This window comes from Sus scrofa, chromosome 13 (genome assembly GCF_000003025.6).
Source record: "Sus scrofa isolate TJ Tabasco breed Duroc chromosome 13, Sscrofa11.1, whole genome shotgun sequence".
NCBI lineage: Eukaryota > Metazoa > Chordata > Mammalia > Artiodactyla > Suidae > Sus > Sus scrofa.
The window spans coordinates 2,785,738-2,803,878 of record NC_010455.5 but is presented as its reverse complement, the minus strand read 5'-3'; the positions used below and the strand labels follow the sequence as shown (position 1 = coordinate 2,803,878).

Here is an 18,141-nt window from a genome sequence, read left to right as displayed (position 1 = left end):
TAGCTTCTAAGAACGATCATCTGTTGGCCCCTTGGGAATTTTGTGGTTTGTATTTGTTGCCTGTTTCCAAATAAGTTTGAAAGTGGCTTATTGCCATTGCTTATTTTGACTGTATCTTAATCTAATTTGATTATATTTCCCGCTAATGTTTTAGGAATTAGCTTCCCAAAAATCCCTGCCAATGAATTATTACACAGTATTCTACCATGTTCAAGAACAGCTACCCAGAGATTGTTTTGTGGTGAGTGAAGGAGCAAATACTATGGATATTGGGCGCACTGTGCTTCAGAACTGCCTTCCTCGCCACAGGTAAGGCTTCCCAAAAAGGAATATAATGTGTTAAATTTGGATTCAAGATAAATTAATAAAACATTTGAGAATTTACATGTCTAATATATAAGGATGTATTTCCAAAAAGTATTCTTTATTTTATTTATTTATTTATTTATTTATTCTCTCTCTGAAATTACTTCTTTTAATGGTGAGTTTTTCTGATTACACAGGAAAAATACATTAATTTATTGCAAATTGGGAAAACACAATAAAAGCAAAAAGAAAATTTAAATTATCCACAATCCCAACCCTTAAATATATAAATCCCACTCTTTATACAGGCAAAAAATATATGTGTATACACATACAGGTATACATAGATGTGCAAAACTGATCCTTTTTCTCCCAGCTTTTTCCACTTAATGTTTTTTTTTTTTTTTTTTTTGGTCTTTGAATGAAACTTTATTTATTTATTTATTTTTATTGTTATTTCCCCAACACAATTTTTTTTTCACTGTGCAGAATGGGGACCCAGTTACACATACATGTATACATACTTTTTTCTCCCATTATCATGCTCCATTGTAAGTCCAAAAAGTATTCTTAAGTGAGGTTTTGTAGTGTCTTTATGTGTGGTATGTCTTGAGATCAGGTGATAATTTGTTTACTCAGTGTTCTAAGGATACATTTTACAGTCTACCAAGCATTCATGAGTGATTTTTCCCATTCATTCTGCTTTATCCTTCACAGATTAGTTCCTCACAGTATAAAAACTTTATATTAAAGAGAATTTTTAATTGTTCTTTATTTTTCCACAAGCCATGTGAATATGACTAGATTTCTGCCAACCTTACCATCTGTGACATGCCCCAAAGGGTTTCATTTTAGCTTTGCTCCCCAACAGGCTTGATGCTGGTACCTTTGGAACAATGGGAGTCGGTTTGGGATTTGCCATTGCAGCTGCTGTAGTTGCTAAAGATAGAAACCCAGGGCAGCGGGTCATTTGTGTGGAAGGAGACAGTGCATTTGGGTTCTCTGGCATGGAAGTGGAAACCATCTGCAGGTAAAACACCATCCTGAATCAGGGTATTTCTTTCTCCAAAATACAAAAAATTAGGCCTAAGACCCACTCGCCTAACAAATACATACCAAACATTCACCATGTGCCCGGTGCTTTGTGCACAGCACTGTGCTATATCCTGCGATCACTAGTATAATTTACCCTGGGGTCTTTCTCATCCAGGACAGAGTGTTCATGACCTCTTTACCATGAACCAAGAACCTAAAAAACAGGGAGTAGTTTCGAGGTTATTGAAAAAAAGTTCTGGTCCGAGAAAAGCTTGTTTTCTGCAGGGAAATAGCAGAGCTTCATGGTTAAGAGCACAGCCTCTGGGTCAGATGGCCTGGATTTAAATACTGACTTGACCATGTCAGACCCAAGTGACTCAGGTTAAGTTTCTTAATGAAGCTTCATTCTTCTCTAAAGTAGGGATGAGAATTTACTAGTTCCTGCCTTAGAGGACAGTTGTGAGGAGCACATGAGGTAATCTAGGTACTTGTGAGGGAATTAAGTATAGAAAGTGTCATTACTAGAGCTCTGTCATGGCTCAGTGGTAATGAACCCAACTAGTATACATGACGACGTGGGTTTGATCCCTGGCTGTCCTCTGTGGGTTAAAGATCTGGCATTGCCCGTGAGCTGTGGTATAAGTCGCAGACACAGCTTGGGTGCTGCTTTGCTGTGGCGGTGGTGTAGGCCGGCAGCTGCAGCTCCAGTTAGACCCCTAGCCTGAGAACTTCCAAATGCCACAGATGTGGCCTAAAAAGATTTTTTAAAAAAAGTGTCATTACTAACACTCGGATATGTGAAAACCAAGGTTCAAAAAAGCTCAGTGGTTTACCCATGGTCCGCAGCTCCATAGTGGTGGGACCAGGTCTGCCAACCACTAATCTTGCATTCTTTCTACTTCTCCATGGTATTTCTGCTAATAATTTTTTTTTCTTTTCATGGCCGCACTTGTGGCATATGGAAGTTCCCAGGCTAGGTGTTGAATGGGAGCTGCAGCCTCAGGTCTATGCCACAACCATGGCAACACCAGATTCCAGCCACATCTTTGGCCTACACTGCAGCTTGCAGCAACATCAGATCCTTAACCCACTGAGTGAGGCCTCTGTTAATAATTTGATAGTCTTTATTTGGATAACAAATGCTTAATTTTTTATTTTTATTTTTATTTTTTGCTTTTTAGGGTCGCACTAGCAGCTTGTGGAGCTTCCCAGGCTAGAGGTTGAATCAGAGCTACAGCTGCTGGCCTATGCCTCAGCCACAGCAACTCGGGATCCCAGCTGTGTCTGCAACCTACACCACAGCTCATGGCAATGCCGGATCCCTAACCCACTGGGCAAGGCCAGGGATCAGACCCGCAACCTCATCGTTCCTAGTCAGATTCATTTCTGCTGTGTCACACCAGGAACTCCAAACACTTAATTTTTAGTTTCACCCTAATATCACAAAAATGCTTATGTAAAACTGTTTTCAAGTTAAAATTTCAGTCCACTGAAAAGAAATTGCTTTAGAATGAATATGATTTCCTTTATATTTTGCTCTCAATTTTAGGTACAACTTGCCAATCGTACTTTTGGTGGTGAATAATAATGGAATTTACCAAGGACTTGATATAGATACTTGGAAGGATATGTTAAAATCTGGAGATGCTACCACAGTGTGAGTAATCCAGAACAGTGTATATTTACTTTTTCTTATCTATTTTAATATTTCTTTAAAAGTCTGCTGTGCTGGAATGTGCTTCCATCATGTAAGTTTTGCTTGTTTTCATGTCAGCCTCCCTTAAGGGCAGGAACCCTGTCTGCGTGGTTCCTTTTTGCACAGTCATCCTTGACTGGCACTTCAAAAAATAGTTTTATGATCAGGGAGCTACTGAAGACGCGGGTGAATGAGTTTGATGTCTAAGCTTTATTCATGAAAAGGCTTATTGCAGAATGCTTTCAGTCCTACTGTTCCTACTACACCATGTAGGTAGGAATATGGATATTTACATATTATTTATGATATAGAAATCTTCCTTCCTGTTACCACTTAGCAAAATCTTGATCATATTGGCAGAGCCAAATTGAGACAGTATTATGGCTGCCTATGGGGTGTGAGAGATGTGAATCTGAGTCAGCCACTAGGTAACAGTGTGGGATGTGTTTGCTTATGCATTGCTAACTTCATTTCTTTGGTGTTATTTGCTGTTTGATAGTAACCATTTCTTTTTTCCTCTTTTTTTTTTTGGATAATAATTGACAATGTAGCCTGCACTGCTCTAGTAGCCACTAGCCACATGTGGCTGTTTAAGTTAAACTAAAAACTCACTTCCTTCTTTTTAACTAGTCACATTTCAAGTGCTCACCATGACAGGTCACGAGTGGCCTCTATGTTGGCAGGACATATAAAAATTTCCATCGTCACAGAAAGTTCTATCGGACCTTGCTATATAAACAATACAAAATATATAGAAAGTTTAATATACTGACACCTCAGTTTACCTAAAAGTACACCTTTCATTTCTGCTGAAATTTTTCTACAAATTATTTCAGAGAATGACTTTTTCCTGTTGGCTTTTGACCTTATTTTCAGGGCCCCTCCAGTGTGTCTTTTGCCACACTCACATTACGAGCATGTCATGACTGCATTCGGAGGCAAAGGGTATTTTGTACAAACACCAGAAGAACTCCAGAAATCCTTGAGGCAGAGTCTGGCAGACATGACTAAACCCTCTCTTATCAACATCATGATTGAGCCTCAAGCCATGCGAAAGGCCCAGGTAAAAGCGATAGTTATAAGCAGAAAGCAGAAATGCATCTTCTATCTCAACCCCCAAAGTATCTGTCAGGTAGAACACCTTATTATAGCATTCTCTCTAAACATTTCTGAGCTTAGCACTCTCATTTGTTTGTTCAGTGAATATTTGTTAAGATGTGTGTTAGGTATGCTGTGTCAGGTGCTGAGAATGGCATAGCGAGCTAAACGATATTCAGACCTTACCTCATGGAGTTTACTGTCCAGTAGGGGAGAAATAGTCACCTCTCAACCCAGTTCTGAATGAACATAAAAGAATTCAAGAGAATGTGGAGAAAAGGGAGCCCTCCTACACTGTTGGTGAGAATGTAAATTTCTGCGATCACTATGGAGGTTCCTCAGAAAACTGAATATAGAACTATGGTATGACACAGCAGTCCTACTCCTGGGCATGTATCTGACAGAACTACAATCCAAAAAGATACATGCACCCCTGTGTTCATAGCAGCACTGTTTGCAATAGCCAAGACATGGAAACAGCCTAAATGTCTATTGACAGATGAGTGGGTTAAGAAGGTGTGATACAGGAGTTCCCATGTGACTCACCAGGTTAAAAGCCCAATTAGTATCCATGAAGGTGCAGGTTTGATCCTTGGCCTTGCTCAATCGGTTAAGGATTCGGTGTTGCCGCATACTGCAGCATAGGTTGCAGATGCAGCTTGGATATGGTGTTTCTGTGGCTGTAGTTTAGGCTGGCAGTTGCAGCTCCAATTCAGTCCCTAGCTGGGAACTTCCATATGCTGCAAATATGGCCCTAAAAGACAAAAAAAGAAAAGAGGATGTGATACATATATATACTACCACTCAGCCATAAAAAATAATGAAATAATACCATTTACAGCAACATGGATGCAACTAGAGATTTTTATACTAAGTGAAGTAAGTCAGAAAGAGAAAGGCAAATACTGTATCGTAACATTTACATGTGGAATCTAAAATATGAATCTCAAGGAACTTGTCTATGAAACAAACAGACTCATAGACGTAGAAAACAGACTTGTGGGGAGTTCCTATCATGGCTCAGTGATAACAAACCCAACTAATATCCATGACGATGCAGGTTTGATCCTTGCTCAGTGGGTTGAGGATCTGACATTGCCATGAGCTGCAGGGTGGGTTGTAGACACGGCTTGGATCCTGCATTGCTGTGGATGTGATGGTGTATTCCAGCAGCTACAGTTCCGATTCAGCCCCTAGCAGGGAACTTCCATGTGCCATGGATGCAGCCCTAAAAAAAGAGAAAAGAAAAAAAGAAAACAGACTTGTGGTTGTCAAAGTGGGGGGATAGGGGAGGGATGGATTTGGAGTTTGGGATCAGTGGATGCAAACTATCATATATGGAATGGATAAACAACAGTGTCCTACGGAACTTATTCAGCATTCTCTGATAAACCATAATGGAAAACAATGTGACAAAGCAAATACATATGAATTTGCTGAATATACTGAATCATTTTGCTATAGAACAGAAGTTAACACAACATTGTATATCAACTGTACTTCAATAAATTTAAAAAACCCATAGGAATCCGATTAATATAGGGGTCACAGGGAAGGCTTCTCAAAAGAAGTGATGTTTAAACTGAGAGCTGAAGGTTAAGTAGGAACAAAACCAAAAAGAAGTGAAGAAGAGATGTACAAAGGCTCTGTGACAGGAGGGAGCACAGCAAGTCCAAGGAATTGAAAGAAGGTCAAAGTGGCTGGAAGACAATAGAAGAAGCACAATTGGATATTATAATGGGTGATTGGTAAAATTCATTCAAAGTTAGTTATTTTGACCTCTAAAGCAAAACTACAGTGTAGATTATAAGAATAAAATAAGTGACAGGAAGCACAGAGGGCCCCAAACAAGTTGAACCCAAACAGGCCACACCAAGGCATATTATAATAAAAATGGCAAAAGTTAAAGAGAGGATCCTAAAGGCAGGAAGAGAAAAGCAAAGCATTAGTTATAAGGGAACCCCCATATGGCTATCAGCTGATTTCTCTACAGAAACACTATAGGCCAGAAGGGAGTGGCAAGATATATTTAAAATGCTGAAAGGAAAAAATTTGCAACCTAGAATACTCTATCCAGGAAGAATATCATTTAAAATAGAAGGGGAAATAAAGAATTTCTCCAACAAGCAAAGGATAAAAGAGTACAGCAATAATAAACCCATTCTAAAAGAAATACTGTAAGGGCTTCTTGGGAAAAAAAAAAGAAGAATTGGGATGGAGGAAAATTCTTTTTTTTTTCTTTTCTTTTCTTCATTTGGAAAGCAATCACTCAAATAAGCCAGCATACAGATCTAAAAATGAACATGTTTTAAAAAAAAAAAAAAGACATCAAAATCATACAACCTGGGGAAGGAAAGTCAGAAAATACAGATTTTTATTTTATTTTAATGATGTGTTTGAACTATATGACTATCAGGCTAAAGCAAGCAGATATAGGAAGGGATAAACATACTTAAAAAACAGGGCAATCAGAGTTTCCATCGTGGCGCAGCAGAAACAAATCCAACTAGGAACTGTGAAGTGTGGGTTTGATCCCTGGCCTTGTTCAGTGGGTTAACGGTCCAGTGTTGCCATGAACTGTGGTGTAGGTCAAAGACGTGGCTTGGATCTGGTGTTGCTGTGGCTGTGGTGTAGATTGGCAGCTGCAGCTCTGATTAGACCCCTAGCCTGGGAACCTCCATATGCTGCAGGTGTGGCCCTAAAAAGCAAAAAAAAAAAAAAAAGCAAAACAGGGCAACCACAAATTAAAACCAAATATTACATTCACAAGAACTGAAAAGTACTCAAGCATAAAATAAATGGAAACCATTCAACCAAAAAAAGAAAGAAAAGAGAAACATAGAACCAACTGGAAAACAAAGTTTAAAATGGCACTAAATACATATCTATCAATAATCACCTTAAATGTCAATGGACCAAATGCTCCAATCAAAAGACACAGAGTTGAAGATTGGATAAAAAAGTAAAAACCTTCAGTCTGCTGTCTACAAGAGACTCACCTTAAGGCAAAGGACACATATAGATTGAAAGGGAGGGGATGGGAAAAGATAATTCATGCCAATGGACCAGAGAGGAAAGCAGGAGTTGCAATACTCATATCAGACAAAATAGACTTTAAAATGAAGGCCATAAAGAAAGACAAAGAAGGGCACTATTTAATGGTTAAAGGATCCATTCAAGAAAAGGATATTACAATTGTCAATATATATGCCCCTAATGTTGGAGCACCCAGATACCTACAAAAGATACTAACAGACATAAAAGAAGAAGTTGATGGGAATACAACAATAGAAGGAGGTTTTAACACCCCATTCACATCAATGGACAGGTCCTCTAGACAGAAAATCAGTAAGGCAACAGAGATCCTAAATGACACAATAGCAAAGTTAGACTTAATAGACATTTTCAGGACATTACATCCATTCTCTTCAATTGCACATGGAACATTCTCAAGGGTTAATCACATACTGGGGCACAAAGCTAACTAACAAATTTAAGAGTATAGAAATTATTTCAAGTATCTTCTCTGACTACAATGGCATGAAACTAGAAATCAACCACAGGAAAAGAAATGAGAAAAAACTTACTACTTGGAGACTAAACCACATGCTACTAAAAAACCAGTGGGTTGAGATGGGATTAAGATGGCAGAATAGAAGGACTGGAGCTCAACTTCTCTCCTAAAAACAACAAAATTCACAGCTAAAGGCTGAGCAATCTTCAACCAAATGGACCGGAAACCAAAAAATACCCTACTCCAGAAGACAAAGAGGAGGCCACATCAAGAGGTAGGAGGGATGATTATGTGATTTAAGCAACCCCGTACCTCCTGGTTGGGAAGCCCCAGAGACTGGAAAATAACTGGTTCACAGAGACTCACCTATAGGAGTGAGAGTTCTGAGCCCCACATCTGGCTCTGGGGATCTGGAACTGGGAGGAGAGCCCCCAGAGCATCTGGCATTGAAGGCCAGTGGGGCTTGTGTGCAGGAGCATCATGGGACTGGGGGAAACGGAGACCCCATTCTTAAAAGGCACACACAGACTTTCACATGCACTGGGGCTCAGGGTAAAGCAAAGTCTCCATAGGAATCTGGGTCAAACCTGACTGCAGTTCTTGGAGGACATCATGGGAAAACAGGGGTGAATATGGCTTGTTGTGATGGAAGGACATTGGAAGCAAAGTTCTCAGGAATATTTAGCAGCCTGCCTTTCTCTGGAGGTGGCCATTTTGGGAAAACCTGGCCCCACCCATCAGTCAGTGCTGAGAAGCTTCAGGGCAAATAACAATCCAGGTGGGATCACAGCCCCACCTCTCAGTAAACAGGCTGCCTAAAGACCCTCCCCCCACCAGGCACACAACCGCCTCTAATCTCATCTAAAGACAAAGCCTCACCCACTAGAGGGATAGGAATCAGCTCCACCTACCAGTGGGCAGGCATCAGTCCCTCCCATCAGGAAGCCTACAGCAAGCCCCCAGGCAGACTTCAGCCACAAGGGGAGCAGACACCAGAAGTAAGAGAGGCTACAACTCTATTATCTGTAAAAAGATCACCACACCAAAAACCTATAAAAATGAAAAGACAGAAAACTATAACTCAGATGAGGGAGAAAGAAAAAAAACCCTGAAAATCAGCTAAGCGATGAGATCCTCAGCCTCCAGGAAAAAGACTTTAGACTGTTGATGCTGAAGATGATGCAAGACATTGGAAATAAACTGGAGGCAAAGATGGATAACTTACAGGAAACACTGAGCAAAGAGATACAAGATTCTTAAGAAGAGATGCAAAATACAATAACAAATAAAAAATTCACTAGAATCAGCTATAAGCAGAATATAGGAGGCAGAAGAACGAATAAGCGAGGTGGAGGACAGATTAGTTGAAATTATGGATGCAGAACAGAAAAGAGATAAAAGACTGAAAAGAAATGAAGACAGTCTCAGAGAACTCTGGGACAACGTGAAACACACCAACATCTGTATTATACGGATGCCAGAAGGAGAAGAGAGAGAGAAGGGGACAGAAAAATATTCCAAGAGATAATAGCCGAAAACTTCCCTAACATGGGAAAGGAACCACTCACTCAAATCCAGGAAGCACAATGAGTACCATATGAAATAAACCCAAGGAGGAACACCCAAGACACATATTAATCAAAATGACCAAAATTAAAGACAAAGAGAAAATCTTGAAAGCAGCTAGGGAAGAGAAACAAATAACATACAAGGGAACCCCAATAAGGTTATTGGCAGATTTTTCAGCAGAAACTCTGCAGGCCAGAAGGGAGTGGCATGATATACTTAATGTGATGAAAGGGAAAAACCTCCAACCAAGATTACTCTACCCAGCAAAGCTCTCATTCAGATTTGAAGGAGAAATCAAAACCTTCACAGATAAGCAAAAGCTGAGAGAATTCAGCAACACTAAACCAGCCTTACAATAAATACTGAAGGAACTTCTCTAGGCAGAAAAGAAAAGACCACGATCAGAAACAAAATTACCACAAATGACAAGGCTCACCAGTAAAGGTACATATACTGTAAAGATACAAAATCATCCATGCACAATTATACCACCAAAATCAGAAATCACAAGAAGAGGTGGGTACAAATGCAAGACACTGGAGATGCACTTGCAATGAAGAGACCAACAACTTAAAACAATCTCATATACATATAGACTCTTATATCAAAATTTCAGAATAACTGCAAACCAAAAATCTGCAACAAATAAGAAAAATCAACTCAAATACAACACTAAAGATAGTCATCAAACCAGAAGAGGAGAGAAGAAGGTAAGAAAAAAGAGCAACAAAAACAAGTCCAAAGCAATTAATAAAATGGCAATAAGAACATACATATCAATAGAATGACCTTAAATGGTAATGGACTAAAAGCTCCAACCAAAAGACATAAACTGGCTGAATGGACACAAAAACAAGACCCATGTATATATATATGCTGTCTTCAAGAGACCCACTTCACTTCTAGGGACACATAACAAATTGAAAGTGAGAGGATGGAAGAAAATATTCCATGCGAATGGGAATCAAAAGAAAGCTGGAATGGCAATACTCATATCAGACAAAATAGACTTTAAAATGAATATTTTAAGGGACAAGGAAGTGACCTAATGATCAAAGGATCAATCCAAGAAGAAGATACAACAATTTTAAATATCTACGCAGGAACAATATATAATGCAACTGCTAACAACCTTAAAAGGACAAATCGACAGTAACACAATCATAGTGGAGGACTTTAACACCCCACTTACAGCAATGGACAGATCATCCAGACAGAAAATCAATTAAGGAAACACAGGCCCTGAATGAAGCATTAAACCAGATGGACTTAATAGATATTTATAGGACATTCCATCCCAAAGCAGCAGAATATACATTCTTGTCAAGTGCACATGGAACATTCTCTAAGATTGATCACATCCTGGGCTACAAATCCAACCTCGGCAACTTTAAGAAAATTGAAATCATATCAAGCATCTTTTCTGACCACAATGCTATATGACTGGAAATCCAGAACAAGAAAAAAAAAAAACTGCAAAAAACACAAACACATGGAGACTAAACAGCATGCTACTAAACAACCAATGGATCACTGAAGAAATCAAAGAGGAAATTAAAAAATACCTAGAAGCAAGTGACAACAAAGATACGACACTCCAGAAACTAAGGGATGCAGCAAAAGCCGTTCTAAGCGGAAAGTTTATAGCAATACAAGCCCACCTCAGGAAACAAGAAAATGCTCAAATAAACAAGCTAACTTTACATCTAAAGCAGCTAGGGAGAGAACAGACAAGACCTAAAGTTAGTAGAAGGAAAGATAAAGATAAAGATCAGAGCAGAAATCAATGAACTAGAAACAAAGAAAACCATAGAAATGATCAATGAAATGAAAAGCTGGTTCTTTGAAAAGATCAACAAAATTGATAAGCCTTTAGCCAGACTTATCAAGAAAAAAAGACTCTGATCAATAAAATTAGAAATGAAAAAGGAGAAGTAACAACGGACATCACAGAAATACAAAGGCTCATAAGAGACTACTATATGCAACTATATGCCAATAAAACAGAAAACCTAGAAGAAATGGACAAATTCTTAGAAAAGTACAATCTTCCAAGACTAAACCAAGATGAAATAGAAAAGGTGAACGGACCAATCACAAGAACTGAAATTGAAACTGTGATTTAAAAACTTCCAACAAACAAAAGTCCAGGACCATATGGCTTCACAGGCGAAGAGCTAACACCTCTCCTGAAACTATTTCAAAAAATTGCAGAGGAAGGGATACTCCCAAACTCATTCTGTGAAGCCACCATCACCCTGATACCCAAACCAGGCAAAGATACCACAAAAAAAGAAAACTGCAGGCCAATTTCACTGGTGAACGTAGACGTAAAAATCCTTAACAAAACACTAGCAAACCACATCCAACAATACATTAAAAGGATTGTACATCATGACAATTCCAGGGATTTGCAAGGGTTTTTCAGTATGCTCAAATCCATCAGTGTGATACACCACATTAACAAACTGAAGGATAAAAACCATATGATCTTCTCAATAGATGCAGAAAAAGCCTTCAACAAAATCCAACACTCATTTCTGATAAAAACCCTTTGGAAAGTGGACATAGAGAGAAGCTACCTCAACATAATAAAGGCCATATGTGACAAACCCACAGCAAACATCATTCTCAGTGGGGAAAAGCCGAAAGGATTCCCACTGAGATCAGGAACAAGACAAGGATGCCTGCTCTTGCAACTGTTCTTCAACATAGTTCTGGAAGTCCTAGCCACAGCAATCAGAGAAATGAAAGAGCTCAAAGGAATCCAAATTGGAAAGGAAGGAGTTTCCGTCGTGGCGCAGTGGTTAACAAATCCTCCTAGGAACCATGAGGTTGCGGGTTCGATCCTTGCCCTTGCTCAGTGGGTCAAGGTTCCGGCGTTGCCGGGAGCTGTGGTGTAGGTCGCAGACGCGGCTCGGATCTGGCATTGCTGTGGCTCTGGTGTAGGCTGGCCGATTCGACCTCTAGCCCGGGAACCTCCATATGCTGCAGGAGCGGCCCAAGAAATGGCAAATAAAAAACAAAAACAAAAAAAAAACAAACAAATAAAAAAACAAATTGGAAAGGAAGAAGTAAAACTATCACTATTTGCAGATGACATGATACTATACCTAGAGAACCCTAAAGACTCTACCAGGAAAATGTTAGATCTCATCCATGATTTTGGCAAAGTCTTAGGATACAAAATTAATACACAGAAATCAATGGCATTTCTATACACTAGCAATGAAAGATGAGAAAGAGAAATTAGGGAAGCAATCCTGTTTACCATCATATCCAAAAGAATAAAATGCCTAGGAGTAAACCTACTGAAAGAGACAAAAGACCTGTACTCTGAAAACTATAAGCCACTGATGAAAGAAATCAAAGAGGACACAAACAGATGGAAAGACATACCATGCTCTTGGATTGGAAGAGTCAATATTATCAAAATGACTATACTACCTAAGGCAATATACAGATTAAATGCAATCCCTATCAAATTACCAAGGACATTTTTCACAGAACTCGAACAAAATATTTTAAAGTTTGTTTGGAAGCACAGAAGGGTTCATATCAGAAATGGGTGTTGGAGAATTGGTGTTTCTATAAAGCAACATCAAACTATCAGAGAAATTAAGAAAATAGTCTCATTTAAAATTGCATCAAAAAGAATAAAATATCTTGGAATAAATATAACCAAAGAGATGAAAGATCTGCACACTGAAAACTATAAGACATTAGTGAGAACAATTGAAGAGGGCACAAAGAAATGGAAAGATACTCTGTGCTCATGAATTGAAAGAATTCATGTTGTTAAGATGTCCAGGCTACCTGAAGCAGTCTACAGATTCAGGGTAATCTCTTATCAGAATTTTAATGGCATTTTTCACAGAAATGGAACAAACAATCCTAACATTTGTTTGGAACCACAAAAACCTCAAATAGCCAAACCAATCTTGAGAAAGAACAAAGCTAGTGGCATTAAATTACCTGATTTCAAAATATATTACAAAGCTTTAGTAATCAATACAGTATGGTACTGGAATTAAAACAAAAATGCATAGATCAATGGAAAAGAATAGAGAACCCAGAAATAAACCAGTGCATGTACAGGCTTTACTTGGCAGAAAGGTGGAAAGAATATACAGTGGGAAAAGGACAGTCACTTTAATAAATGGTGTTGGGAAAACTAGGCACCACATGCAAAAGAATGAAACTGGACCACAGTGTCACACCATACGCAAAAATTAACTCAAAATAGATTAAAGGCTTGAACATAAGAACTGAAAATGTAAGATTCCTGGAGGAAAACTGACAGTAAGCTCCTTTACATTGGTCTTGGAGGTAATTTTTTGAATCTGACACCAAAAGCAAAAATAAGCAAGTGGAACTACATCAAACTAAAAAGCTTCTGCACAGTAAAGGAAATCCTTAATAAAACAAAAAAGAGAACCTATTGAGTTGGAAAAAATTGGTAAATCATACAATATGCTAATGGATTAATATCCAAGAAATAGAACTCATTCAGTCAATAGCAAAAAAGAGTCCAATTAAAAATGGGCAGAAAATATGAATAGACATTTTTCTAAAGAAGACATGTAGTTGGTCAACAGATACAAGAAAAGATACTCAGCATCACTAGTCATCAAGGAAATGCAAAGTAAAATCTCAGTGGGCCATCACCACATAGATGTTAGAATGGCTGTTATCAAAAAGCCAAGAAATAAGTGATGGCAAGTATGTGGAGAAAAAGGAAGCCTTTGCCCTGTTGGTGGCAATGTAAATTGGTGTAGCCATTATGAAAAACACTATAGAGTTTCCTCAAAAACTTAAATGCAGAACTATCATGTGATCCAGCAATTCCACTTCTAGGTATTTATTTGAAGAAAATGACAACACTAAAAGACACACCCACTTCCTTGTTCATTGCACATTATTTGCAAGTCAAGATATGAAACAACCTATGATGGATGACTGGATAAAGAAATTGTAGTATGTCTACACAGTGGATTATTATTCAGCTGTAAAAAAAAGAATGAAATTTTAGCATTGCAGCAACATGGCAACAAGGCCTCATTGGGCCTTGAGGGCATTATGCTAAGTGACTTAGAGAAAGACAAGAATTGTATGATCTCACTTACGGAATCTAAGACAAACAACTAAGTTCATAGTTACAGAGAACAGATAGGTGGTTTCTATAGTTGGGGGGCGGATAAAATGAGAAATACATGTCAAAAGGTACAAACTTCCAGTTAAATATTAGTCATTGGAAATGTAACACACAGCATTGTGACTGTAGTTAGTAATACTTTGTTGCATATTTAAATGTTGCTAAGAGAATAGATACTAAGAGTTCTCATCTGGGAGTTCCCATCATGGCCCAGCCGAAACGAATCCAACTAGGAACCATGAGGTTGAGGGTTCGATCCCTGGCCTTGTTCAGTGGGTTAAGGATCTGGTGTTGCTGTGAGCTGTGGTGTAGTTAGCAGACGAGACTTGGATCTGCTGTTGCTGTGGCTCTGGCATAGGCCAGCAGCTGCAGCTCAGGTTAGACCCCTAGCCTGGGAATCTCCATATGCCTCAGGTGTGGTCCTCAAAAGACAAAAAAAAAAAAAAGTAAAAAGATTTCTCATCTGAGTTCCCCTCATGGCACAGTGGAAATGAATTCGCCTAGGAAACCATGAGGTTGCGGGTTTGATCCTTGGCCTCGCTCAGTGGGTTAAGGATCCAGTGTTGCTGTGAGCTGTGGTGTAGGTCACAGACGCTGCTCAGAAGTGGTGTTGCTATGGCTGTGGCATAGGCTGGCGGCCATAGCTCCAATTAGTCCCCTAGCCTGGGAACCTTCATATGCTGCAAATGTGGCCCTAAAAAGGAAAAAAAAAAAGTTCTCATCACAGAATTTTTTGTGGCTATATATAGTGATAAATGTTAACTAGATTTGTTGTAGTGATCATTTCTTAATATATATAAATATTGAATCATTATATTGTACACCTGAAGTGAATATAATGTTTTATGTCAATTATACTTCAATGGAAAGAGAGAGAGAGGCACTTCGGCCTTTCATAGGCTCCTCTCATAGCAGAGAGGAGATACTTAGGAAGCATGGTGATAGGGGTAGTGAGCACAGAAAAAGTAGGCCAGTAGGTGATGGTGCAGGTGGCATCTGCAGGAATTTATGTGGAGCAAGCGGGCAGACTGTTTTAAGTAGGATTAGCAACTTTTAGAATCTACTCTGTACCTTTGTAGGTTTATTGATTGTCTTAAAAAAAATCTTAAAAATATTGAAATGATTTCTGCTAGCTAGATATCCAATAGATAGGTTTTAAAATCTCATGTCATTTTATCCATAGCTGAGTACATACTTTGCAATGGCTGGAATACATTCCTCCTGGCATCAGGGCATCAGAATACTAGAAAAACTAAAGTCATAGGAGGCTTGGTAAACATTCAGAACACAAACAGAATAGGCAGTCTGTGTTCTGAGACTGTATTAGTCTCAGAGGGCTCCAATGGATTGTCCCTTCTTTGCAAATGCATTCATCTTTCTAAAGGATCTGCTTCTAATGGTCTGTTCTCTGAGTCCTTATGAATTTGGAGAGTACTGCTGGAAAAATACAAGTTCTTATTTCCTCTTTTATAATTCTGTGAGGATTATCCATACGTTTTTTTGCATCTTCCACTTCAACGTTATTCTTATTTTGAATTTCACACCTATTGTAGTTTCTAAGCTATTGATTTTCATTGATTGTCCTTTGCCATTTGTCATTTTTAAAAAATTGAAGTATAGTTGATTTGCAGTATGTTAGTTTTGGGTATACAATATAGTGATTCAATATTTTCATAGATTATACTCCATTTAAAGTTATAAAAATATTGCCTATATTCCCTGCACTGTACAGTATATCCTTGTAGCTTATTTCTTTTATACACAATAATTTGTGTCTCTTAATCTCATACCTCTATCTTGCTCCTCCTCCTGTCCCTCTCCCCACTGGTTACCACTAGTTCTCTATAGCTCTAAATCTGAAAACATACATGCTTCAGCATTCATAGCAGCATAATTTACAATAGCCAAGATATGGAAGCAACCTAAGTGTCCATCAGCAGATGAATGGGAAAAGAAGATTTGGTGCACTTATACAATGGAATACTACTCAGCAATAAAAAAAATGAAATTCTGCCACCTGCAACAACATGGATGACCTAGGGATATGATGCTTAGTGAAGTCAGACAGGAAAAGAAAAATACCCTGTATTATCACTTAGATGTGGAATCTAAAAAATAAAATGAATGAATGTAACAAAAGAGAAATAGAGTCACATATAGAGAACAAACTAATGGTTACTATTTGTCATTGATTTGTGGTATAGCTAGCTGCTTTCTACTATAATTCATTGTGGAGTTAATCTCCGCAGTTGCTTGTGTCCAGGCCCCATGTGTAGGATGGTTTTCGTCCTGGACAAGATTTCCATGCACTAGTCTTTCTACCCAGGTTCTTCTGAGACATGGGCACTTGGCCCTCTTTAGGCCTCCCTCTTCTCCTTTCTTTTTTTGCATGTGATTCTGGTTTTTTCAGACTCTTGAGTTTTTTGGTACCCTGATTTCTATTAATAGGAGAATATACAGAAAGTGATTTTAGGTGGTTTTGTAGGACAAGACAACAGGGTTCACTAAAGGATTTTTAGCTCTTTCTGGGAGAAGCTAGACCAAAGACAAACTTCATTTATCACCACTGTGGCTAGTGTGATTATAATGGGACTTTTAGATTTTAGAGCAAGCAAAACACAGTATAGTTTGGGACAGTTATTTCTATTGACTGAATGTTTGTTATCTTGTCTTTTTCCAGGATTTTCACTGGCTGACCCGCTCTAAAATATGAATAAAGATGCCAATGAGTGACTTGAAGAATTTTCTCTTTCCTGCGAGATGGAATTTTATTTTCCATAGCAAAATTACAATAATGATGTACAAAGAAAAATAAAAAATTCTAAACAACATTTTATAGTGCAGGAATTGATTAAAAACATAAAAAGTTACCAGTATTCTACCACAGAAATAACCATATACACAGGAAAGATGGGCTTTATTCAATGGCATTGTAGTCACCTAACGGCTGAGTTACACATCAGTATTTTTTAAGTAAATCCTCTCTTAAAGTCACATATCTTCTAAAAGCATCTTCCAAAGGAAAGAACTTCAAGGACTATGTAATGTAGAGGCATGTTCATTAAGTTGGAGTACTTAGACTTACTTCATAGTTTATCCATTGACTATTTACTACCTGAGTCTACCTAGTATTGAATGGGGCTTGTTCTATACTTTATGAGTTGCCTTTTCATTTTGTTTCATTTTTCTGGAAAGAACTTATCAAACCAAAGGAGAAGTCACACCATAACCAAACTAATAATTTCAGGGTATTTTTGGATTAGCAGCCTTAGTTTGTATGTACCACATTGAGATCAACAGAATCAACAGCCTTACTATATAAGGAACTCTTATAAATAAGAAAAAATGCACTAATAGAAAAATGGGCAAAGGGCATGGAAACGGAAAAACACAAGTGATCAATAAAAGTAAGAGTATGAATACATATGAGTAAGTTAAACTGAAAAAAATTTTTTTACCGTAGCCACTTGGCAAAGCAGGTTTTTTTGTTTGTTTTTTGCTTTTTGCTTTGTAGGGCCGTATCTGCGGCATATGGAAATTCCCTGGCTAAGTTTTCAATCAAAGCTAGAGCTGCTGGCCTATGCCACAGCCACAGCAACACAGGATCTGAGCCACATCTATTACCTACACTGTATCTCACGGCAAGGCTGGATCCTTTTACCCACTGAGTGAGGCCAGGGATCAAACCCGAATCCTTATGAATACTAGGCGTGTTTGTTACCACTGAACCATGATGGGATCTCCAGCAAAGCAGTTTTTAAATTATAA

General features: G+C 38.4%; 1 protein-coding gene across 3 annotated transcripts in view; it reads left to right on the top strand.

The window, feature by feature from the left end:
- HACL1 (2-hydroxyacyl-CoA lyase 1) overlaps positions 1–17,872 on the top strand; it is a 54,876-nt gene extending 37,004 nt beyond the window's left edge. Inside the window, exons 13-17 of one of the 3 annotated variants that reach the window (XM_021068435.1) lie at positions 155–309; positions 1,178–1,336; positions 2,891–2,998; positions 3,914–4,100; positions 17,054–17,202. In XM_021068435.1, the coding sequence (XP_020924094.1) occupies positions 155–309; positions 1,178–1,336; positions 2,891–2,998; positions 3,914–4,100; positions 17,054–17,086 (642 nt within the window). In that variant the 3' untranslated portion in view covers positions 17,087–17,202. 3 annotated transcript variants of the gene reach the window in all.